Source organism: Saimiri boliviensis, chromosome 7 (genome assembly GCF_048565385.1).
Source record: "Saimiri boliviensis isolate mSaiBol1 chromosome 7, mSaiBol1.pri, whole genome shotgun sequence".
NCBI lineage: Eukaryota > Metazoa > Chordata > Mammalia > Primates > Cebidae > Saimiri > Saimiri boliviensis.
In genome coordinates, this window is record NC_133455.1 from 43,359,760 (window position 1) to 43,378,971 (window position 19,212).

Below are 19,212 nucleotides of genomic sequence, written 5' to 3' on the forward strand. Positions count from 1 at the left end.
TTTGTTTGTCTCAAAGGCACAGCTCTCATGTTCTTGCAGACCCAGAAATGGGAGACCTAAGAAAACATACTTCTTGGCCAGGCATGGTGGCTCACTCCTGTAATCCCAGCATTTTGGGAGGCCAAGGTGGGCAGATCACGAGGTCAGGAGTTCAAGACCAGCCTGGCCAATTTGGTGAAACCCTGTCTCTACTAAAAATACAAAAAAAATTAGCCAGGTGTGGTGGCACATGCTGGTAGTCCCAGCTACTTGGGAGGCTGAGGCCGAAGAATCACTTGAACCCATGAGGCAGAGGTTACAGTGAGCCAAGATCACATCATTGCACTCCAGCTGGGTGACAGAGTGAGACTCTGTCTAAAAAATAAAATAAATAAAAAATACTTCTTTATTTTGAGGAAATGGAAATACAGTGATGGACTGGTGGTAGAACCCAGACAACAAGCACCATCTCTTTATTCTCAAGCCAGTCCCCTCTCCACTGCTCTATGCCACCTCCTTTAGTTTACGTTTTATTTCAAAATGGTAAGCATCTTTCCAAAACCATGGAGCCTTAAGTTAATCATATATCAAGTGGAAAAGAAAGAAAAGATCACACTGTATGTGCAATATGATTAGAACAGTATTCAAAGGGTATATCGGGAAGTCTTTGAATAGCAGTGTTTGGGAATCATTTCCTTCTGTTTTCTAAACTTTCTCTAAAAAGTATGTATTAACTTTTGTAAAAAAATAAAACTCTATTTTTAAAGATTCTAAACACACTGAAACAGACACTTTGCCTAGTCATGACAATCCACTTCCCTTTGCCAGACACTCACTTCCCTGCCTCCCTTGCAACTCAGCTTGGCCATGTGCCTCTGCCTTGTCTAATGAGATACATGTAGGGGGAAGTCTGCTGGTGCCTCAGGATTTCCAGGACTCTCAGTCTTGAACATAGTTATGTGAAAATGTCAAGCAGAATTCTAACATCAAGTGAAGAAAACAATAAAAAAAACCAACAACACTCAAAACCTGCACTCTCTCTCTCTCCTTTTTTTTTTTTTTTTTTTTTTTTGAGGGATAGGATCGCACTCTGTCACCTAGGCTGGAGTGCAGTGGCACAATCATATCTCACTACACCCTCAAATTCGTGGTCTTAATCAAGGGACCCTCCCAGCTCAGCCTCCCAAGTATCTGGGAACTATTGATGTGTGGCACCACACCTGGCTAATATTTAAAATTTTTTGCAGAGACAAGGTCTCACCATGTTGCTCATGCTGATCTCAAACTCCTGGGCTCAAGCCATCCTCCCACCTTGGCCTCCCGAAGTACAGGATTACAGATGTAAGCCACCGCCCCTGGCTCTGCACTCATTTTTAGATATCACATTAAATAATATCTTTATGGCTTAAGCAACTATTTGGGTTTTTTAAATTACTTGCAGCCAAAAAATAGGTAGACAAAAGGACATTTACTTTTTTTTCAGATATTAAATGTAAACACATTAGCTGGACTTTAGGATTTTCTGTTTTTTTTTGAGACGGATTCTCACTCTGTCACCCAGGCTGGAGTACAGTGGTGCAATCTTGGCTCACTGCAACCTCTGTCTCCTGGGTTCAAGCAATTCTCTTGTCTCAGCCTCCCAAGTAGCTGAGACTACAGGTACACACCACCACGCTTGGCTATTTTTTTGTATTTTTTAGTACAGACAGGGTTTCACTGTGTTGCCTAGGCTGCTTGCAAACTCCTGAACTCAGGCAACCTACCTGCCTCAGCCTCCCAAAGTGCTGGGATTACAGGCATGAGCCACTGCACCCAGTCTGAGGCCAGGCTTTAAGAGGTCACTCATACCCCAAAGTGACTATAAAAAATTTCAAACTCAGTATACTTTGAGGGTTGATTTCAGAGAGTACCAAGCATTGGATGTTGAAGAGAAGGCCTGAGATTCCCAGCTCTCATTACTGTTTTGAATTGAGGCATTCAAAACCTCAAGTTAAAAATGTATATGTGGTAGGCCAGGCATGGTGGCTCACACCTATAATCCCAGCACTTTGGGAGACCTAGGTCAGTGGACACTTGAAGTCAGGAGTTCGAAACCAGCCTGACCAACATGGTGAAACCCCATCTCTACTAAAAATACGAAAATTCGCCAGGTATGGTGGCGGGTGTCTGTAATCTCAGCTACTCAGGAAGCTGAGGCAGGAGAATTGCTTGAACCTGCGAGGTGGAGGTTGCAGTGAGCTGAGATTGAGACACTGTATTCTAGCCTGGGTGACAGAGCAAGACTGCATCTTAAAAAAAAACCCAAAAAACAAAAATATGTGTGTGTTTGCCAGGTGCGGATGGCTGACGCCTGTAATCCCATCACTGTGGGAGGTGGAGGCAGGTAATTCATTTGAGGTCAGGAGTTCCAGACCAGCCTGGCCAACATGGGGAAACCCTATCTCTACTAAAAATACAAAAATTAGCCAGGTGTTTGGGAGGAGGCTGAGGCATGAGAATTGCTTGAACCTGGGAGGCAGAGGTTGCAGTAAGCCAAGATTGTGCCCCTGCATTCCAGCCTGGATGACAGAGTAAGACCTTGTCTCAAAAAAAAAAAAAAAAAGTAAGTTATGTCCATGGAATACTATACAAGCATAAAAAATGAGATTATGTCTTTTGTGGGAACATGAATGGAGCTGGAGGCCATTATTCTCAGCAAACCAATTCAGGAACACAAAACCAAATACCACATGTTCTGACTTACAAGTTGGAGCTAATGATAAGAACTTACAAACACAAAGAAGGAGACAACATACACTGGGGTATTCTTGAGAGGGGAAGGGTGAGAGGAAGGCGAGAAGCAGAAAAGATAACTATTGGGTACTGGGCTTAATACCCGGGTGACAAAATCTGTCCAACAACCTCCTGTGACATGAGTTTACCTATGTAACAAACCTTCACATATACCCCGAACCTAAAAAAAGTTTAAAAAGGTGTGTGTGTGTGTGTGTGTGTGTGTGTGTGTGTATTTGTGATAATACATCTTGTCATATAGTAATTAATTAAATAGGCAGTAGTCTAATCACGGGGGCTGATGACTTCAAGAAGGACAATAGGAGAACAGCTGCAGGAATAACTCGTTATAGTCATTTTCAGCAATTTTTAGATCTTTTCATCTGGGACAGTGTTTGGGGGGATGAGAGCGTAGGGGGAAAAGAAAAAGAGAAGTAAGGAGAGAGATAACACTTAACTGAGCACCTGCTGTGGAACAGGCACCAGCCATCTCCCAGGCTTCCTGCAATGAGCAGCCCTGAGAACCAGAATCTCGCATCTCCTCGGGTTGATAAATGAGCGATGGCTCACTTTCCACACTAGTGGTAGTCACATGAAAGCACTGTACTTGTGACATTAACTGTTTCTTGGGAAAAAAGAGAAAGTTTGTTCATAGTTTGCATGAGGTCAACCTAATGCTCCAGCGTTAACCTAGGACTGTAGTTTTCTTGATTACAGCATGGCTGACCCATGCAAAGTTACTTACAAATACTTGAATTCACTAATGCTATTTGGAAATTACTGCCATGTGTCATAATGACACATTGTTCAGTTCTTAGGAATTTGTGAGGACCCATCTTGAGAAGGATTTGACTTCAAAAGATTGAGATTAAGGCTTAAAGAAAATAACCTTTGGAATTCAACCTCTGGTTAGGGAGCTGGCAAGCAATCTTTGTTGGATATTTTTTTCAGAAGTGTCCTGAATGTAGGTGAACAGTAACCAGTGTGCTCCAGAGCCAGGGCTCACAGGAAATCTGGGTGAGTCTAAAGAAAAAGAAAAAGAAAAATCTAATCGTGAGAAAGCATGGGAACAAAAAAAAAAAAAAAAAATGAAACGAAATGAAAAAGGCAACACAACACACTGTTATTCTTTTTTTTTTTTTTTTTTTTTTTTTTTTAGATGGAGTCTCAGGCTGGAGTGCAGTGGCAGCAGCACCAAGTCAGCTCACTGCAAACTCTGCCTCCCAGTTTCAACCTCTACCTCAGCCTCCTCAGTAGCTGAGACTACAGGTGTGTGCCACCATGCCCAGCTAATTTTTTGTATTTTTAGTAGAGACAGGGTTTCACTGTGTTAGCCAGAATGGTCTCGATGTTCTGACGTCGTGATCCGCCCGCCTCGGCCTCCCAAAGTGCTAGGATTACAGGCATGAGCCACCTCACCCTGCCAGTACACTGGTATTCTTATCATTTCCTCAGTTCTCTTTCTGCACCTCTTGCCCTGCCCTACCCATTCAACTGTAGAAGAGGTCTATATTTAAAGGGCCCCTTCCTTGCCCAGGACAGGTAAGCAGGGTAAAGAATGGTGTAATGCCCTGCTGGCTTCCATTCCACATTGTGGAGGACGTTCAGATGAAGAACATTCTGATTTCCTCCTCAACATCCATCGTATAGCCACCATGTATGGATGGGACCCTAGAAACCATCAGGATGAGCCCAGATGGGTCTAAGCCAACAGAACAATCCTGCTTTTCTAGATCCAGTAATTGAATCAGGGGTGGTACAACCAGAGTGGACAAAATACAAATACATTCTTTCCCTCACTATGAAGGGAGAAGCCTTAGATCCAGTTGCCAGCTGCTCACAGCATCTGAAAATTCACAAGGGAAGTCACCCTGAGGATAAAGCTGCCACATACACAACAAGAAGGCAGAGCTGTGAGAACAACAGACGACTTGAGCCAGGTGACTGCGTCATGCCTGAGCCTTATTACCTTTAGGTGTTTCCCTTCGGCATCCTAAGCGGTTCAGTTCACGCAGCTTTCTGGAGGAAGTAAACCTGGAGAACACAAGTGTCACTGAATGTTATGTGACAGGTGTGAAGGTGGGCCGGGGGAGTGTTCCCATGCTAAGAATGTTTGCAAAGTATGGAATCAAAGTGAAGTAGGCTACTTTAGAGCCATTTATAAAATCTAATACATATTACACATTTCCAGGAAGGAACTACAGAGTGAAGCATTATACAGACCTATTTAACCCAAAAACCAGATGGGTTGTCTGCTTTTGTATTCATTTGTTTTCTGGGAACAGATTAGTGTTAAGGAACACAATTTGGGAAGCTACACTAAGTTATTATCAGGTATTTACACCTTCATGTGTGAAATAGCAAGACAGAAAAGAGAGTGGGCACAGGACTTGAAATGTGAGAGAAAAACAAGGACAGAAAGCACAATTTCCTCCTTCCCAGGCCTACTCCAGAGCTCCTGGGACTGGGAGCACTTGATTCAGGGTTGGTTTGCCATGCTGGCTATGTACCACAATAATCTTTGGAGTTTCAGATTCATATTCAGCAAGTCTGTAGGATCCCCGATGAATTATCTACATATGCATAGATAAGATATCAATAAATAGGCTAGGCATGGTGGCTCATGCTTATAATCCTAGTGCTTTGGGAGGCTGAGGCAGGAGTGTCACTTGAGGCCAGGAGTTTATGACCAGCCTGGGCAGCATAGTGAAACCTCCATCTCTAAAAAAAAGTTTTGTTTTTTTTTAATTAGCCATATGTAAGAGAACACACTTGTAGTTCCAACTACTTGGGAGGCTGAGGCAGGAGAATTGCTTGAGCCCAGGAGTTCAAGGCTGCAGTGAGCTATGATCACAGCACTGCACTCCAGCTGGGTTACAGAACAAGATTCTGTCTAAAGAAAAAAAAAAAGATTGTTTGTTTATATCTTATATATGTATATCTATCTACAGATATACGTATTTTCAACTTGTTTTATGGAGATAGCATTATCATTTTAATTTTAATAGTAATGGTAAATAAGTAACCTAATGACTCTTGCTTCATGAGGCATTTCAATAGTTCTTTTTTTAACTTTTTATTTTGAAAAAAATTTCAAACTTACAGAAAAGATGACACAGTAACACGAAGAACTGCCATATACCTTTTACCCAGGTTCCCCAATCGTTAACATTTTGCCACTTTATTATTAGCTATGTATCTTATCTATTTTCTGAAACAGTTGAAAGTTGGAGACATAATACTTCAGCCCCACTAGGAATGTCAATGTGAATTTCCTAAAAGACAAGTGCATTCTCCTACGTAGCCACAGTTGTCAAGATCAGGAAGTTGACATTTCCACAGTATCACCATCTAGTATCACCATCTCATTCACTCATCTCATCCTAATTAACCTGTTGTTTCAATATGTACAGACATTTTTTTCTCCTGTTTTTGAATCCAATCCATGATCATGCGATACATTTACTTTTGATGTTTCTTCAGTCTTCTTCAATCTAGAATAATTCTTCAATCTTTTCTTATCTTTTGTGATCTCAATATTTTTGAAGATTTCATGCCAGTTATTTTGTAGGACTCTCAGTTTGGGTTTGGGTAATGTTTCCTTATTGTTGGCCAGAAATATCTCAGATACCACCTTATGATGCTGCGTTCCTCTCAAAGACTAAATTAGTCCCATTATTTGTAATGTTCACTTTGATCTCTGGTCAGAATCAGGCAGGTATATTTAAAATAAACTTGAGGTTAAACGCCACCATTTGGAGTATGAGGGTTGCTTTTGCTCCATCTCCACATGAGAAGATGAAAAAAAAGAAGACTGGTGAAAAGAAAAGTGAAATAAAATGTATAACTGAGGGCACACAGTTTTGTCAGTTTAATAATTTCATTGATTATGAATAGGAAGTAAAAATATGATTTTTTTTCTCTCTTCTAACAGAAAAGGGTGTGCTTAAGACAGACACATTGAGGAGGTATCAAGTTTGCTATTAAACAGATTATGAAACATGTTTGTGCAGTATCAAACCATAAGATTATTCTAGGTCATATTTCTTTTTTCTTTGTTTTTGTTTTTTAGATGGAGTCTCGCTCTTTCACCAGGCTGGAGTTCAGTGGTGTGATCTTGGCTCACTGCAACCTCCACCTCCTGGGTTCAAGTGATTCTCCTGCCTCAGCTTCCTGAGTGACTGGGACCTATAGGTATGCGCCACCACATCCAACTAATTTTTGTATTTTTAGTAGAGATGGGGTTTCACCATGTTGGCTAGGACGGTCTCGATGTCTTGACCTTGAGATCTGCTCACCTGGGCCTCCCAAAGTGCTGGGATTACAGGCGTGAGCCACTGCACCTGGGCTCTAGGTCATGTTTCTACTGCCTACTCGGGTATCCATTTGCGTGAATTTATTTTAACCTCCAAAGTTATCCACTGTAATCCAAACATTAATAGTACATAAATTGCAAACAAATCAGAGAAATGCCAACTTGCGGCTAGAAATTCAAAGTCTGGAGAAGCCATTTCAAAGGAAGTGGCACATTGTGGAAACAGGGCAGCTGATAGGCAGGACACTTTTTAAACTTCAGTTATACATGACAGATAAATCAAAGTAGCAACATTCTCAAACTATGATTTCATATAGTACTGAGGCCATGTCAATTGTATGTATCGAAGAATAGTGGTAGTGGTTTCTTTTTTCTGTTTTTTATTTTTATTTTTATTTTTTGAGGGGATGGAGTCTTGCTCTGTCTCCTAGCCTGGAGTGCAGTGACACAATCTCAGCTCACTGCAACCTCTGCCTCCCAGGTTCAAGTGATTCTTCTGCCTCAGCCTACCGAGTAGCAGGTACTACAGGCACACACCACCATGCCCAGCTAATTTTTTGTATTTTTAATAAAGACAGAGTTTCACTATGTTGGCTAGGCTGGTCTTGAACTCCTGATCTCAAGTGATCTGCCCACCTTGGCCAGTATTGTTTTTATTTATAGCAAATGGCCTAAATCAAATGGCCTAAATCTGGCCAAAAGACAGTTACAAGGTTCTTTCTGGTAAATTTCGGTAGTTTCCTCTAACAGGCCAGTGAGTATTATTTGAATCAAACCAGTTGGTGTGTCACAATCCATGTAAGTTCCAGAACAAATAGGGCAAGCATATAAACACACGCCAGCAGGAAGGCAGGTACCAGTGCTCATCATGTCTCTAGACTGCTCCGTCTGTGCTGCTGTGTATGCCAATCAGTATCTTACGGGAAAGGCACAGTCCCAAGCGGACCTGTGGACATACGGCAGGATTGTATAGGTGACATTGGAGTTGGATCATGCAAGAGGATCCTCTTTGGAGTGAAGGGACCCGGGGCTAAGAGACCCCACACCTGAATGGGTGTGTTGCTGGACTTGCCCAACTCATAATCTTGCCCATGCAAGGGCAATGGGCTCTGTCTCACCACTGCCAGCTCACAACACTGCCAGCTCACGACTTACGCATCAAAAATCCTTTCCAACATTTATGCTAACGGACTACCTTCAAGTGTTGCTTTATATAAGTGTGGTGCATTCTCCATATGCTAAGTAACCAGCTGTAAAAAGTTGATTTAGATTCGGTTGCTTCATATGCTAACTAATTATTCCTTGAGTTGTTGATTAGAGTTAATGCCTACACACACAAACGACTTAACATTAAAGTAGTTTAAAATAAATTGTCACATATAAAATATCACATTATTTTTAGTTGGAGTGGTTTTTGTGGTAATGGTGGGGCTGACAGTAATGGGAGCTTTCCCATACATTACCAGGGTTTGCTTTAGCTTTTAGGAAGCTCAGAGCAGGCTGAAGCAGTATACAAACATAAACATTGTGGACAGGCTTTTAGTGTTGTTTTTTCACTACAAATTTCTCATTCTGATTACTATAGAAAAATCAAAATGCAGTAAACAAAAAGAATGAGCAGTCCCTAATCTATCCCAAGGATTACCAGTTTTAAACACACAGATACGTATTAATCGATACAGATAGACATACAATGAATTATTTTACAAACCTGGGGACTTCTTTTCTTCTCAGTGTATGAGTAATAGCTTCCAATATCAACATATACACCAAATACATTGGAAAGGTTGCACCAATTAAGAAATTGGTTAAAAATAACCAATCTACTATTGTGAGGCTCTTAGATTTGTTTCTAACTGCCTGCTCTTACAAACAGTCCAGCCAGTGAACATTCAGGCAAAGTTCTTTAATCATTTCCTTAAGAAAAATTCCCAGAAGTGCCGTTGCCAAGTGAAAGATAGGGCATATTTAAGTTTTCACTCTTTCCTGATTTCCTTACCCTTAAGTTATACCTGTTCTGGCCAGGTGCGGCAGCTCACTTTGGGAAGCCAAGGTAGACTGACCTGAGATCAGGAGTTTGAGATCAGCCTGGCCAACATGGCAAAACCCCGCCTTTACTAAACATACAAGAATTAGCCAGGTATGGTGGTGTGCACCTGTAATCTCAGCTACTCGGGAGGCTGAGGCAGGAGAGTTGCTTGAACCTGGGAGGTGGAGGTTGCAGTGAGCTGAGATCATGCCACTGTACTCCAGCCTGGGCAACAGAGCCAGATTCCATCTCAAAAAAAAAAAAAAAATTATACTTATGCATCTCTTTCATATTTCCTAATAATCATATACCGTTTCCCTAGTCAGCTCATTCTTTTACTCTTTCAGGACATCAGCAATGCCCACTCTGTGATGGCATTGCTTCCTATTTTGGTGAGAAAATAGATGCCACTGGAAGTTTTTGAAATCCCCACCAACACTTTTACCTAACTTCCAGTATCTACGGCCCTACCCCTTGCCTCCCTTTCTCTTGACATGGAAGAAATGCTTCACTTTGGGCACTGGATCCCAGTCCCCTTTGCCTATCCAAGGACATAGCTCCAGCAAGTCTCTTTTTAATTTTATTTTATTTTGGTGAATTTCTCTTTCTTGCACTATCAAGTTTTTCTTCTTTTTCTTCTGTGGTTCATTGTCATCAGCATACAGCCTTAATTTTTTCCATCTACAAATAGGCAAGCTGGGCTTAGTGGCTGTCATCTATAGTCCCAGCTATTTGGGAGGCTGAGGCAGGAAGATCACTTGAGTACAAGAATTCGAGACCAACTTGGGCAACACAGCAAGACCCCATGTCAAAACAAACACAAAACCCGAATAGACAAAACCCTTCTCTAAGCCCCATTTCCATTTTCAGCTACAGATTCATGTCTCTTCTCTTTGCAGAAAAACCCCTAGAAAGTGCTGTCTTCATTTACTGTTTCCAGTTTCACCCATTCTTTGTTAAACTCACTCCAATCAGACTTTTCACCTGCACATTCCACCAAAATCTTTTTTGTCAAGGTCACCAATGTCCTCCCACTTGCTGTAGCTAATGGACAACTTTCAGTCTCATCTTACATAACTAGCCAGCAGCAGTTGACACAGATCATCAACCCTCTTCCTCAGATTTGTTTCACTGGGTTGCAGAGCTCTACAAGCTGAGGATTGTCCTTTTCCTTCACCTTCTTTCTCAGCAACCTTGCTGACTCCTCCTCATCTGTGTGATCTTAACTCTAGAGTGCTCCAGGCAGCCGGCTTTGCACACTTCACTGTTTAAACTCAGTCTTTCAGTTATCTCCTCCAGTCTTTTGGCTTTATTATCATAGATATGTTAACAAACTCCCAAATGCAACTCTACAGCCCTGACCTTCTTCTCTGCCTTCTTTTTCCTGTATTAACATGTATTATTATTTTTTTCTTTTTTTGGTTGTTGGAGTAATTTTATTTTTTTTAATTTTGTTTTCTTTGAGACAGTGTCTCACTCTGTCACCCAGGCTGGAGTGCAGTGGTGCAATCTTGGCTCACTGAAACCTCTGCCTCCTGGACTCTGGTGATCCTCCTGCCTCAGCCTCTGGTGCACCTGGGACCACAGACATGTACCACCACACTCAGCACTTTTTGTATTTTTTGTAGAAACAGGATTTCATGATGTTGGCCAGGCTGGTCTCAAACTGCTGACCTCAAGTGACCCTCCTGCCTTGGCCTCCCCAAGTGCTGGAATTACAAACGTGAGCCACCATGCCTGCCTTAGAGTCATTTCACACATAGCTTTTAAGCCTACTTTAAATTTTTTGTGTATACGTGCAGTTTAGACTTTAAATGCACACACCCTAAATAACCTTTCAGAAATACCATATTACATCTTGATGGCAGTGTATAAGAGTCAAATTTTGATTCCTCAGTACATGGCCATATCAGATTATTTTTGGTATATAAACTAAACAAAGCATATTAAGTTTGAATCTGACCTTGAAATCTTTCTTTTTTTTTTTTTTTTTTTTTTTTTGAGATGGAGTCTCACTCTGTCACCCAGGCTGGGGTGCAGTGGCGCGATCTCAGCTCACTGCAATCTCTGCCTCCTGGATTCAAGCAATTCTTCTGCCTCAGCCTCCTGAGTACCTGGGACTACAGGCCCATGCCACCACAACTGGCTAACTTTTTGTATTTTTAGTAGAGTTGGGGTTTCACTATGTTAGCCCTGATGGTCTCAATCTCCTGACCTCATGATCCGCCTGCTTCAGCCTCCCAAAGTGCTGGGATTACAGGCGTGGGCCACCATGCCTGGCCTTTTTTTTTTTTTTTTTTTTTTTTTTTTGCAGTGAGCAACCTCCACCTCCTGGGTTCATGCAATTCTTCTGTCTCAGCCTCCCGGGTAGCTGGGATTATAGGAACCCACCATCATGCCCAGCTAATTTTTATATTTTTATTAGATAAGGGATTTCACCATGTTGGCCAGGCTAGTCTCAAACTCCTGACCTCATGATTTGCCTGCCTCAGCCTCCCAAAGTGCTGGGATTTCAGGCATGAGCCACTATGCCCAGCATGATCTTGAAATCTTTCTTAGCAGTCTTTGTTTTTAGCATCTTCCCAAATTTCCCTGTCACCTTGATCATTTGTCAGTACACACACACACACACACACACACACACACAAACACATCTCCTTTTCCTTTAATGACTGAAGGGATTCAAGATAATTAAAATCTCTTCTCAAAAATTATTGAATGATCTCATTAGAGAAAATTTCTGGAATCTGAGAAGCCAGCTTGTTAAAACCAAGCAATCCTAATTGTTTGAATTAGGATTCGCAAATTGACCAAATGTAGACACAAGCTGCCATTCCCTGTGGATATTTAAAGGACTGTCATGAACTGTTTCTGCCCCATATAGTCAACTGGTTGTGCACTGTATGACTCCAGGGGGAACACCATTTACACACAGATGACAATGAGAAGTCTCTCTCCGGTGCTGGGCAGTGTGACAACCCCCAAAAATGTCTGGCTGGATTAATTCAATTTTATGAATCATTTCTAGGATATTTTCTTTTTCTGGCTTTACTCTTCTCCCTCCCCATACATTAAGCATTTGTCTAAGAAAAGAAGACTTGAGGCCGGGCGTGGTGGCTCATGCCTGTAATCCCAGCACTTTAGGAGGCGGAGGCGGGTGGATCACCTGAGGTCAGGAATTCAAGACCAGCCTGAACAACATGGAGAAATCCTGTCTCTACTAAAAATACAAAATTAGCTGGGAGTAGTGGTGCCTGCCTGTGATCCCAGCCTCGGAAAGCTGAGGCAGAATTGCTTGAACTCAGGAGGCAGAGGTTGCTGAGTCAAGAGCACACCATCACATTCCAGCCTGGGCAACAAGAGCGAAACTCTGTCTCAAAAAAAGAAAAAAGAAAAGGAAAAGACTCTATTGTGATAGTCAATTTTTTTAAATTATTCATTTATCCCTCTCTCCCACAAAGTGGGGATGCAAGTCATTTGGTCTACGAAAATGACCAAACATGCCGTAGAATGAGTTTGCTGACAGGACTCTGCAAAGGAAGCCTGAAAGGAAAGCAAACAACCAACCTTTGAAACCCATGGCACCTCTGGTAGAACAGGCAGCATCTGCTGTGCCTCTTTAGATTCTTCTGCCTTGACTGTTTACTCTCTCCCCCAGCTCATACTCCATGATGGATGCGATGGGCCTTATGTATTTGAATCTAATTGTTTCTTATTATTGTTAGAACTTTTCAAACACTTTTTTATACCTGAGAATCTTTCTTACAAACAAGGAATACAACAAACGGTCATATAAAATGTTAAAGCATATCAAGGCACAGCTACTCTGTAAGCCTCTTGGAATCTGAATTAAAAACCTTGCACTTTCCTGGAACACACACAGCAGCCACACCCTCGCCTCTGGTAGATTCTCCCAGAGAGGAGAGTGAGGCCCTTGCCTAGGCTACAAAATTTTAGAGGGAGGCAGGGGAGAAGTGGCACCACAAAAAAAAAAAAAAAAAAAAAAAAAAAAAACTCAGTAACTAAGATAAAGACTATTTTAATGCATTTATTTATTTATTTTCAAGATGGGGTCTTGCTCTGTTGTCCAGGCTGGAGTGCAGTGGCATGATCTCGACTCACTGCAACCTCCGCCTCTTGGGTTCAAGCAATTCTCCTGCCTCAGCCTCCCAAGTAGTTGGGATTAAAGACACATGCCACCACTCCCGCCACTAATTTTTGTATTTTTAATAGAGACTTGGTTTCACCATGTTGGCCAGGCTGGTCTTGAACTCTTGACCTCAGGTAATCCGCCCACCTCGACCTCCCAAAGTGCCGGGATTACAGGCATGAGCCACCTTGCCCAGCCTGCAATGTTTATTTAATAATCAAAATTAACACAAAAAGATGCACGTAAATAAATTATTAAAATGTTAATGACAGGATCAGCAATAGTGTCTTACTGAGCCATACTGCAAGCTGAGCCTAAAGAAAAAAGTTAGTAATGCTGATGATACTGTCTTTATCTTGATAATATTCTTTGATTACTGAGTTTTCGGTGTCTCTGTAAATTTAGGGCTCAAAGTGAGTGCCTCATTCTCCTTAACTGAACTTTGGCTCTCACCCTATCCTATCCTTTACATTCATCATTCTGCATTGTTGTATAGCTGAATATTTCTAGTCTCTCATTCCCTCTTGGAATGCTTACTCCCTGAGTGCAAGGACCATGTCATCCTCATTTTTGCATCTCCAGCACGTATAACTTCTCTGGCTTCAGCTTGCTCATCTGTGAAATGAAACAATGGGTAATCTTGAATGTCTTTCTGTCTCTGTCTATAGAAGTCTATCTACAGAAGTTCAAGTCACCCCAAACTTTCTCTACCTGGTGGTTGATGGTATCAATGGGCAGCCACAGGGGTACTGGTATTTTGCAACAGATTAAAGAGCTGTGTTCAGTAAAGCTGAGGGGTTATCTGTAAAATGCACTCTTGGATGGCTAATTGCTTTAAACTTCCATTTTGCTGGGACTATACTTAAAAAGCCATTTCTTGGGTTATCTCTCCAGTAATGCTGCCCTGGTTGGGAAATTCAGGCATTGGCCTTTAATTATGTCAAATATGTTAAGAAATACTTTCCCCCTTCTTTTTCCTTTCCTGTTGGCCTTGTTGTCTTTAAATGCGGGGAAAGGCCATGAAGTATTGGAAAAGATTTTATGTTTCCTTATCATCCTTTGTGTGTAATTAAGAGGGAAGAAATGTCTGAAAAGAGGGAAGCACATCATTGCAGGTATAAAAAGAAACGCAGCGAGCACCTACTGTCCACCTACTATGTCCAGCCCTCTATGGGAACAACAGCCTATCAAACAAGGTTTCTGTTCTTCATGAGCTTTCAAGACCCTGCTGGGAATACAAACATGAACATAGAAAAGCCAGAAGTTGGTTTTATAGCCAATTGCCAAGATGGAAAGAACATGGAGTCAGAATTGTGGAGGAAAAGGAAAAAGCAAATTGCCTTTAGGTGCCTACCATGTGTGTGTGAGGACCCAAAAACATTGCATGTCTGGCCGGGCATGGTGGCTCACACCTATAATCTCAGCACTTTGGGAGGCCGAGGCAGGCAGATCACCTGAGGTCAGGAGTTCAAGACCAGCCTGGCCAACATGGTGAAACCCTGCCCTTAAAATAAAAAATAAAAACATTGCATGTCTTTTATATGAAGACATGTCCTCACTGTCTTTTGAGATAAGTACTAATATTAATATCTCTGATAGAGTAATAAGGACACAGAGGCTTGGAGTTAAGATCATTCATGAATATTATTTGCTTTCCCAAAGTATTTGCATGAAGTTCTTCTAATATGTTTGAAATGGATAACTGGATCTGTGTACTATTTAGTTTGACTAAATTAGGAAGTGTTGCTCGTCTTTCATCTTCCTCCGTGGCACAGCCTTGGGTTTGGAAGTGGCTGTTACTTAGCCATCTCCTCCATGTGGGGTCTGCTTGTTAGGACACCAGTGACCACAGTTTGGAAACTCTAGTTGGGGAATTTAAAATAGGCCATTAATTTCATTTTCACACTCAAATGTGATTTAGGCCCTGCTACTGGGTTATCAAAAACAAAGTACCCATGTATTTTATTTGTAAGTTCTAAAAGCTTTGTGTTCAATGACTAGTTTTTCCCAGCTGGCTTCATGCTCCAGATTGTCCTTTCTTCTTTCCAAAGGTAGGCTAGATTCTGGCTGTTTCCATTAAGGAGGACTCAGGTGAAAGCTGCCTCCTCCATACGTTTAAAGCCATAACTTTGAAATGATGGCTTTGGAGCAGCAGAGCCTGTAAAACTGGCTTAGTGCTTTTTTTTTCTTTTTCTTTTTTCTTTTTTTTTTTTTTGAGACAGAGTTTCGCTCTTGTTACCCAGGCTGGAGTGCAATGGCGCAATCTCAGCTCACCGCAACCTCTGCCTCCTGGGTTCAAGCAATTCTCCTGCCTCAGCCTCCCGAGTAGCTGGGATTACAGGCATGCGCCACCATGCCCAGCTAATTTTTTGTATTTTTAGTAGAGACGGGGTTTCACCATGTTGACCAGGATGGTCTCGATCTCTTGACCTCGTGATCCACCCGCCTTGGCCTCCCTAAGTGCTAGGATTACAGGCTTGAGCCACCACGCCCGGCCGTGCTTTTTTTCCTATCTTTTTTTGTTTGTTTTCAGTTTACCCTGTTGTTCTACCTCTCCTTCCTCATCCACCCCTGACCCCGGGCAATGGGGGAGGGATTGGGATTTAACCATCCATGAAAGATGTGGCAGCCTTGAAATGTGGATGTGTATTTACCTAGGGGCCAAATATGAGGCTGGAAACAAAGCACACATACCCACTCTCAACCTTAACCTGGATCCGATCTTCTCATTGCGAAGCAGAGGAACTCAACAAAACTCTCTGAGGCTCCTGAGGTCCACTAAGTATTTCCACCTCTAAAGAAAGTCACGTGACTCAAGGGAGGACAGTGAGGTGCCCAGCGGTGGCAACTTTTGAGTCAGTGACCACATCAATAAAAGTATCCACCACATCAATTTTAAGATCTGAATTTTAAAAATGATTACTATTTCTGTGAGATGAGTAGAAAATCCATTCCATACTTGCTTAGTGACTTTTAAAATTATCCAATGAAATCTTAATAGAAATATTGACACAGAGCTTATTGAATGTCAAATTTAAATCACCAACCAAAGGCTATGAACATGAAACAGTGAAAGGATGGCATGTTGGCATGCGAAGGACTTGTGGAACTTCTGGGTAAGTGGTTTGGGTGGTTTCTTACCATAGGCGGTACATACGTGCTTTGAGTCAGACCTGTGTGTCTTCCTGGGTCTATCCTGACAGCTGATAAAAGGCTTGCACCTGAGAGCCTTACACATCTTCCCATGGCCACACAGTCTTGTTAACACACCGTGGGCAGAGTGGCCGGGAAGTGGTCAGTGAGTCAGCAATGTGTTTCTTAGAATGGTGAAACACACTCTTTAAAAATTTCTGGGGATTGTAACGGACCCAAGGGGGAACAGGCAAAATAAATAGAAAACATGATCTCTGAGAGAGCTCGTAATTCAATTCTAGGAAAATAACTCAAACACAGGGAACTTCTCATGAAGTGAAAGTCATGAATATACCCAAGCATACCATGGCACACAGGGCCATCTCAACTATTCATGGATTACGCTACCTACCATCTGGGCCTCCTCCACCTTCCTTTACTCGAAAACCCAGCTCAGTCATCAGCTTTTCCAGGAACCCTTCTGACACCCCAGAGGATGAATGACTTGTCCTCATACTTCTGCACACCTATCTTGACCATTGCCCTTATCACAGTTTATTAGGATGTTTTTTTCATGTGAACTGTGACCTCCATGAGGGCAGCGATGAGGGTTTACTCATCAGTATAGCCCCAGAACCAAGCCTAATGCCAGGCACAAGTAAACACACCGTCATAGTAAGCAAATCAATCAACAATAATTGCTGAGGGTTTATAGTGACAAGGAATGACCGTAAGGTTATCAGGCATAGCTCAGATGAGTTGAGCTTTGAATAAAGTTTGAAGGAAGTAGAACTAATTGGATTGTTAGGAAGAAGATTGTGCATATCGTTTATGGGAAATGTCAGTAGCTGCTTTGAGCTTGCTCTCATGGAACATTGTACAGGGGATTTTAATGAGAAATGGAATTAATAAAAGAGGAAAGAGGATAGTCGGAGGACTGAAAGCACTTTGTATTCTGGACTTGATAGGCAGACTGTAATTCTTTCCACTACTGTAGGAGAGAGGGTGAGCCAATGCCAGCAGTGCCCTGATCAAATTCTCACCAGAGAACCTATATTCGGCTTATTTAAATCCCAAAGTGCTTTTAGTTTAATGCAGCATTTCCTTCATTTCCTGTCTGAAATCCTTACACATATTTCAGTGGTAGCTGTGGGTTATTTCCACAAACTACAGTAAACCTGCCCCTGCAGAGGTCCAAGCCAACTCAAGTTTTTCCTTAAGGCTGCAACTTTCTTATCTTCAAGTGACTTTAATCTCACATTTATTATGACTTGAGCATCATTTCTCATGTATTCTCATGTGGCGAAAAGCTCTTACTTGAGTTCTGCAATCACAGCAGCACCATTAGGAAGAGGAAATGAGCAGAGCTGTTAACCAGAATGTGCTGTACCTTTTTAAACATTAACCATTGTTCAGGTCTGTGTACCAGGCTGCTGAAAGCAATGGTAGGAATCAGGAACTACTTGCAAAAAAAATCCACCTATGGAAAATTTTAGCATTCCCTTAATCTGTCTTGGTCCCCAAAGTTATATGGGCTTTTATTTTTAAAGACATAGATGTATAGTTAAGCTGACTTATCTCTTATCTAAAAATAGCTGTATCTGACCCATGTCATGTTCAGAAGAGGACAGTCATGCTGTCTGACAGCATTTAAGTTGGTTTGACCTCATGCTATTAGAAATCACTATAGAAGTATATTTGTGTTCTATAAGGAATTTTGTCTTAGCAATTAGAAGGAACTTAATAATCTTTGCTATTTGCTGGCATAGCCTAGACCAGGCATCCCCAAACTTTTTACACAGGGGGCCAGTTCACTGTCCCTCAGACCGTTGGAGGGCCACCACATACTGTTCTCCTCTCACTGACCACCAATGAAAGAGGTGCCCCTTCCTGAAGTTTGGTGGGGGGCCGGATAAATGGCCTCAGGGGGCCGCATGCGGCCCGCGGGCCGTAGTTTGGGGACGCCTGGCCTAGACATATAGTGGGTTAGCAATGATTCTTATAATTCATGAATAACTTTTTGTTGCTCTCTTGATTTTGTTTTTCTATAAATGAGGATCATGGAAACCAGCATTTAAATGATTCTATTAGAAATATGATGGCTGGCTGGGTCCAGTGGCTTATGCCTGTAATCCTAGCAATTTGGGAGGCCAAGGCGAGCGATCACCAGAGGTCAGGAGTTCAAGACCAGCCTGGCCAACATGGTGAAACCCCATCTCTCCTAAAAATACAAAAATCAGCTGGGCATGGTGACACATGCCTGTAATTCCAGCTACCCAGCAGGCTGAGGCAGGAGAATCGCTGGAACCGGGAGGCAGAGGATGCAGTGAGCTGAGATCGTGCCACTGCACTCCAGCCTAGGCGACAGAGCAAGACTCCATGTCAAAAAAAAAAAAAAAATGGTGGCTACAGTCATCATCATTACCATCATTTTGTTCCTAGGCACTTACTGTATACTATATACTACTACTATAAGCCAAGTACAGAACAAATGATTTCTGTACAGTAGATCCTGGCACCTCTATTGTAGTACTTCTCAAGGTAAACTTAGAGGTGTGGTATAAGTATCTATCTCTGCTATATGACTACAGTCTCGAGAGTACAGGGTCTATATTTTATTCTATTAGATATTCTAGCATTCTGCATATATCAAGGCACTCAATAAACATCTGTTACATAAATAGAAACGAGATAAAAAAAAGTATACCATTTTCAGAATCTTTAAACACTTTTATTAGGATAGTACTATTGACACAATAGTATTTCTATAACAAATTCTGGAAACAAACTAAATCTTAACTCTAGGTAAATAGTTGAATGTAAGCAACAATATAA

The 19,212-nt window shown here is 41.8% G+C and overlaps 1 protein-coding gene across 2 annotated transcripts in view; it reads left to right on the plus strand.

The window, feature by feature from the left end:
• The window catches only part of POC1B (POC1 centriolar protein B), a 120,357-nt gene extending 101,573 nt beyond the window's left edge, over nt 1-18,784 (plus strand). For both annotated transcript variants that reach the window (XM_074402441.1, XM_074402443.1), the window contains one exon: nt 6,824-18,784. In XM_074402441.1, the coding sequence (XP_074258542.1) occupies nt 6,824-6,928 (105 nt within the window). In that variant the 3' untranslated portion in view covers nt 6,929-18,784. The remainder of the gene's footprint in view (nt 1-6,823) is intronic.
• The last annotated feature ends 428 nt before the right edge of the window (nt 18,785-19,212 follow it).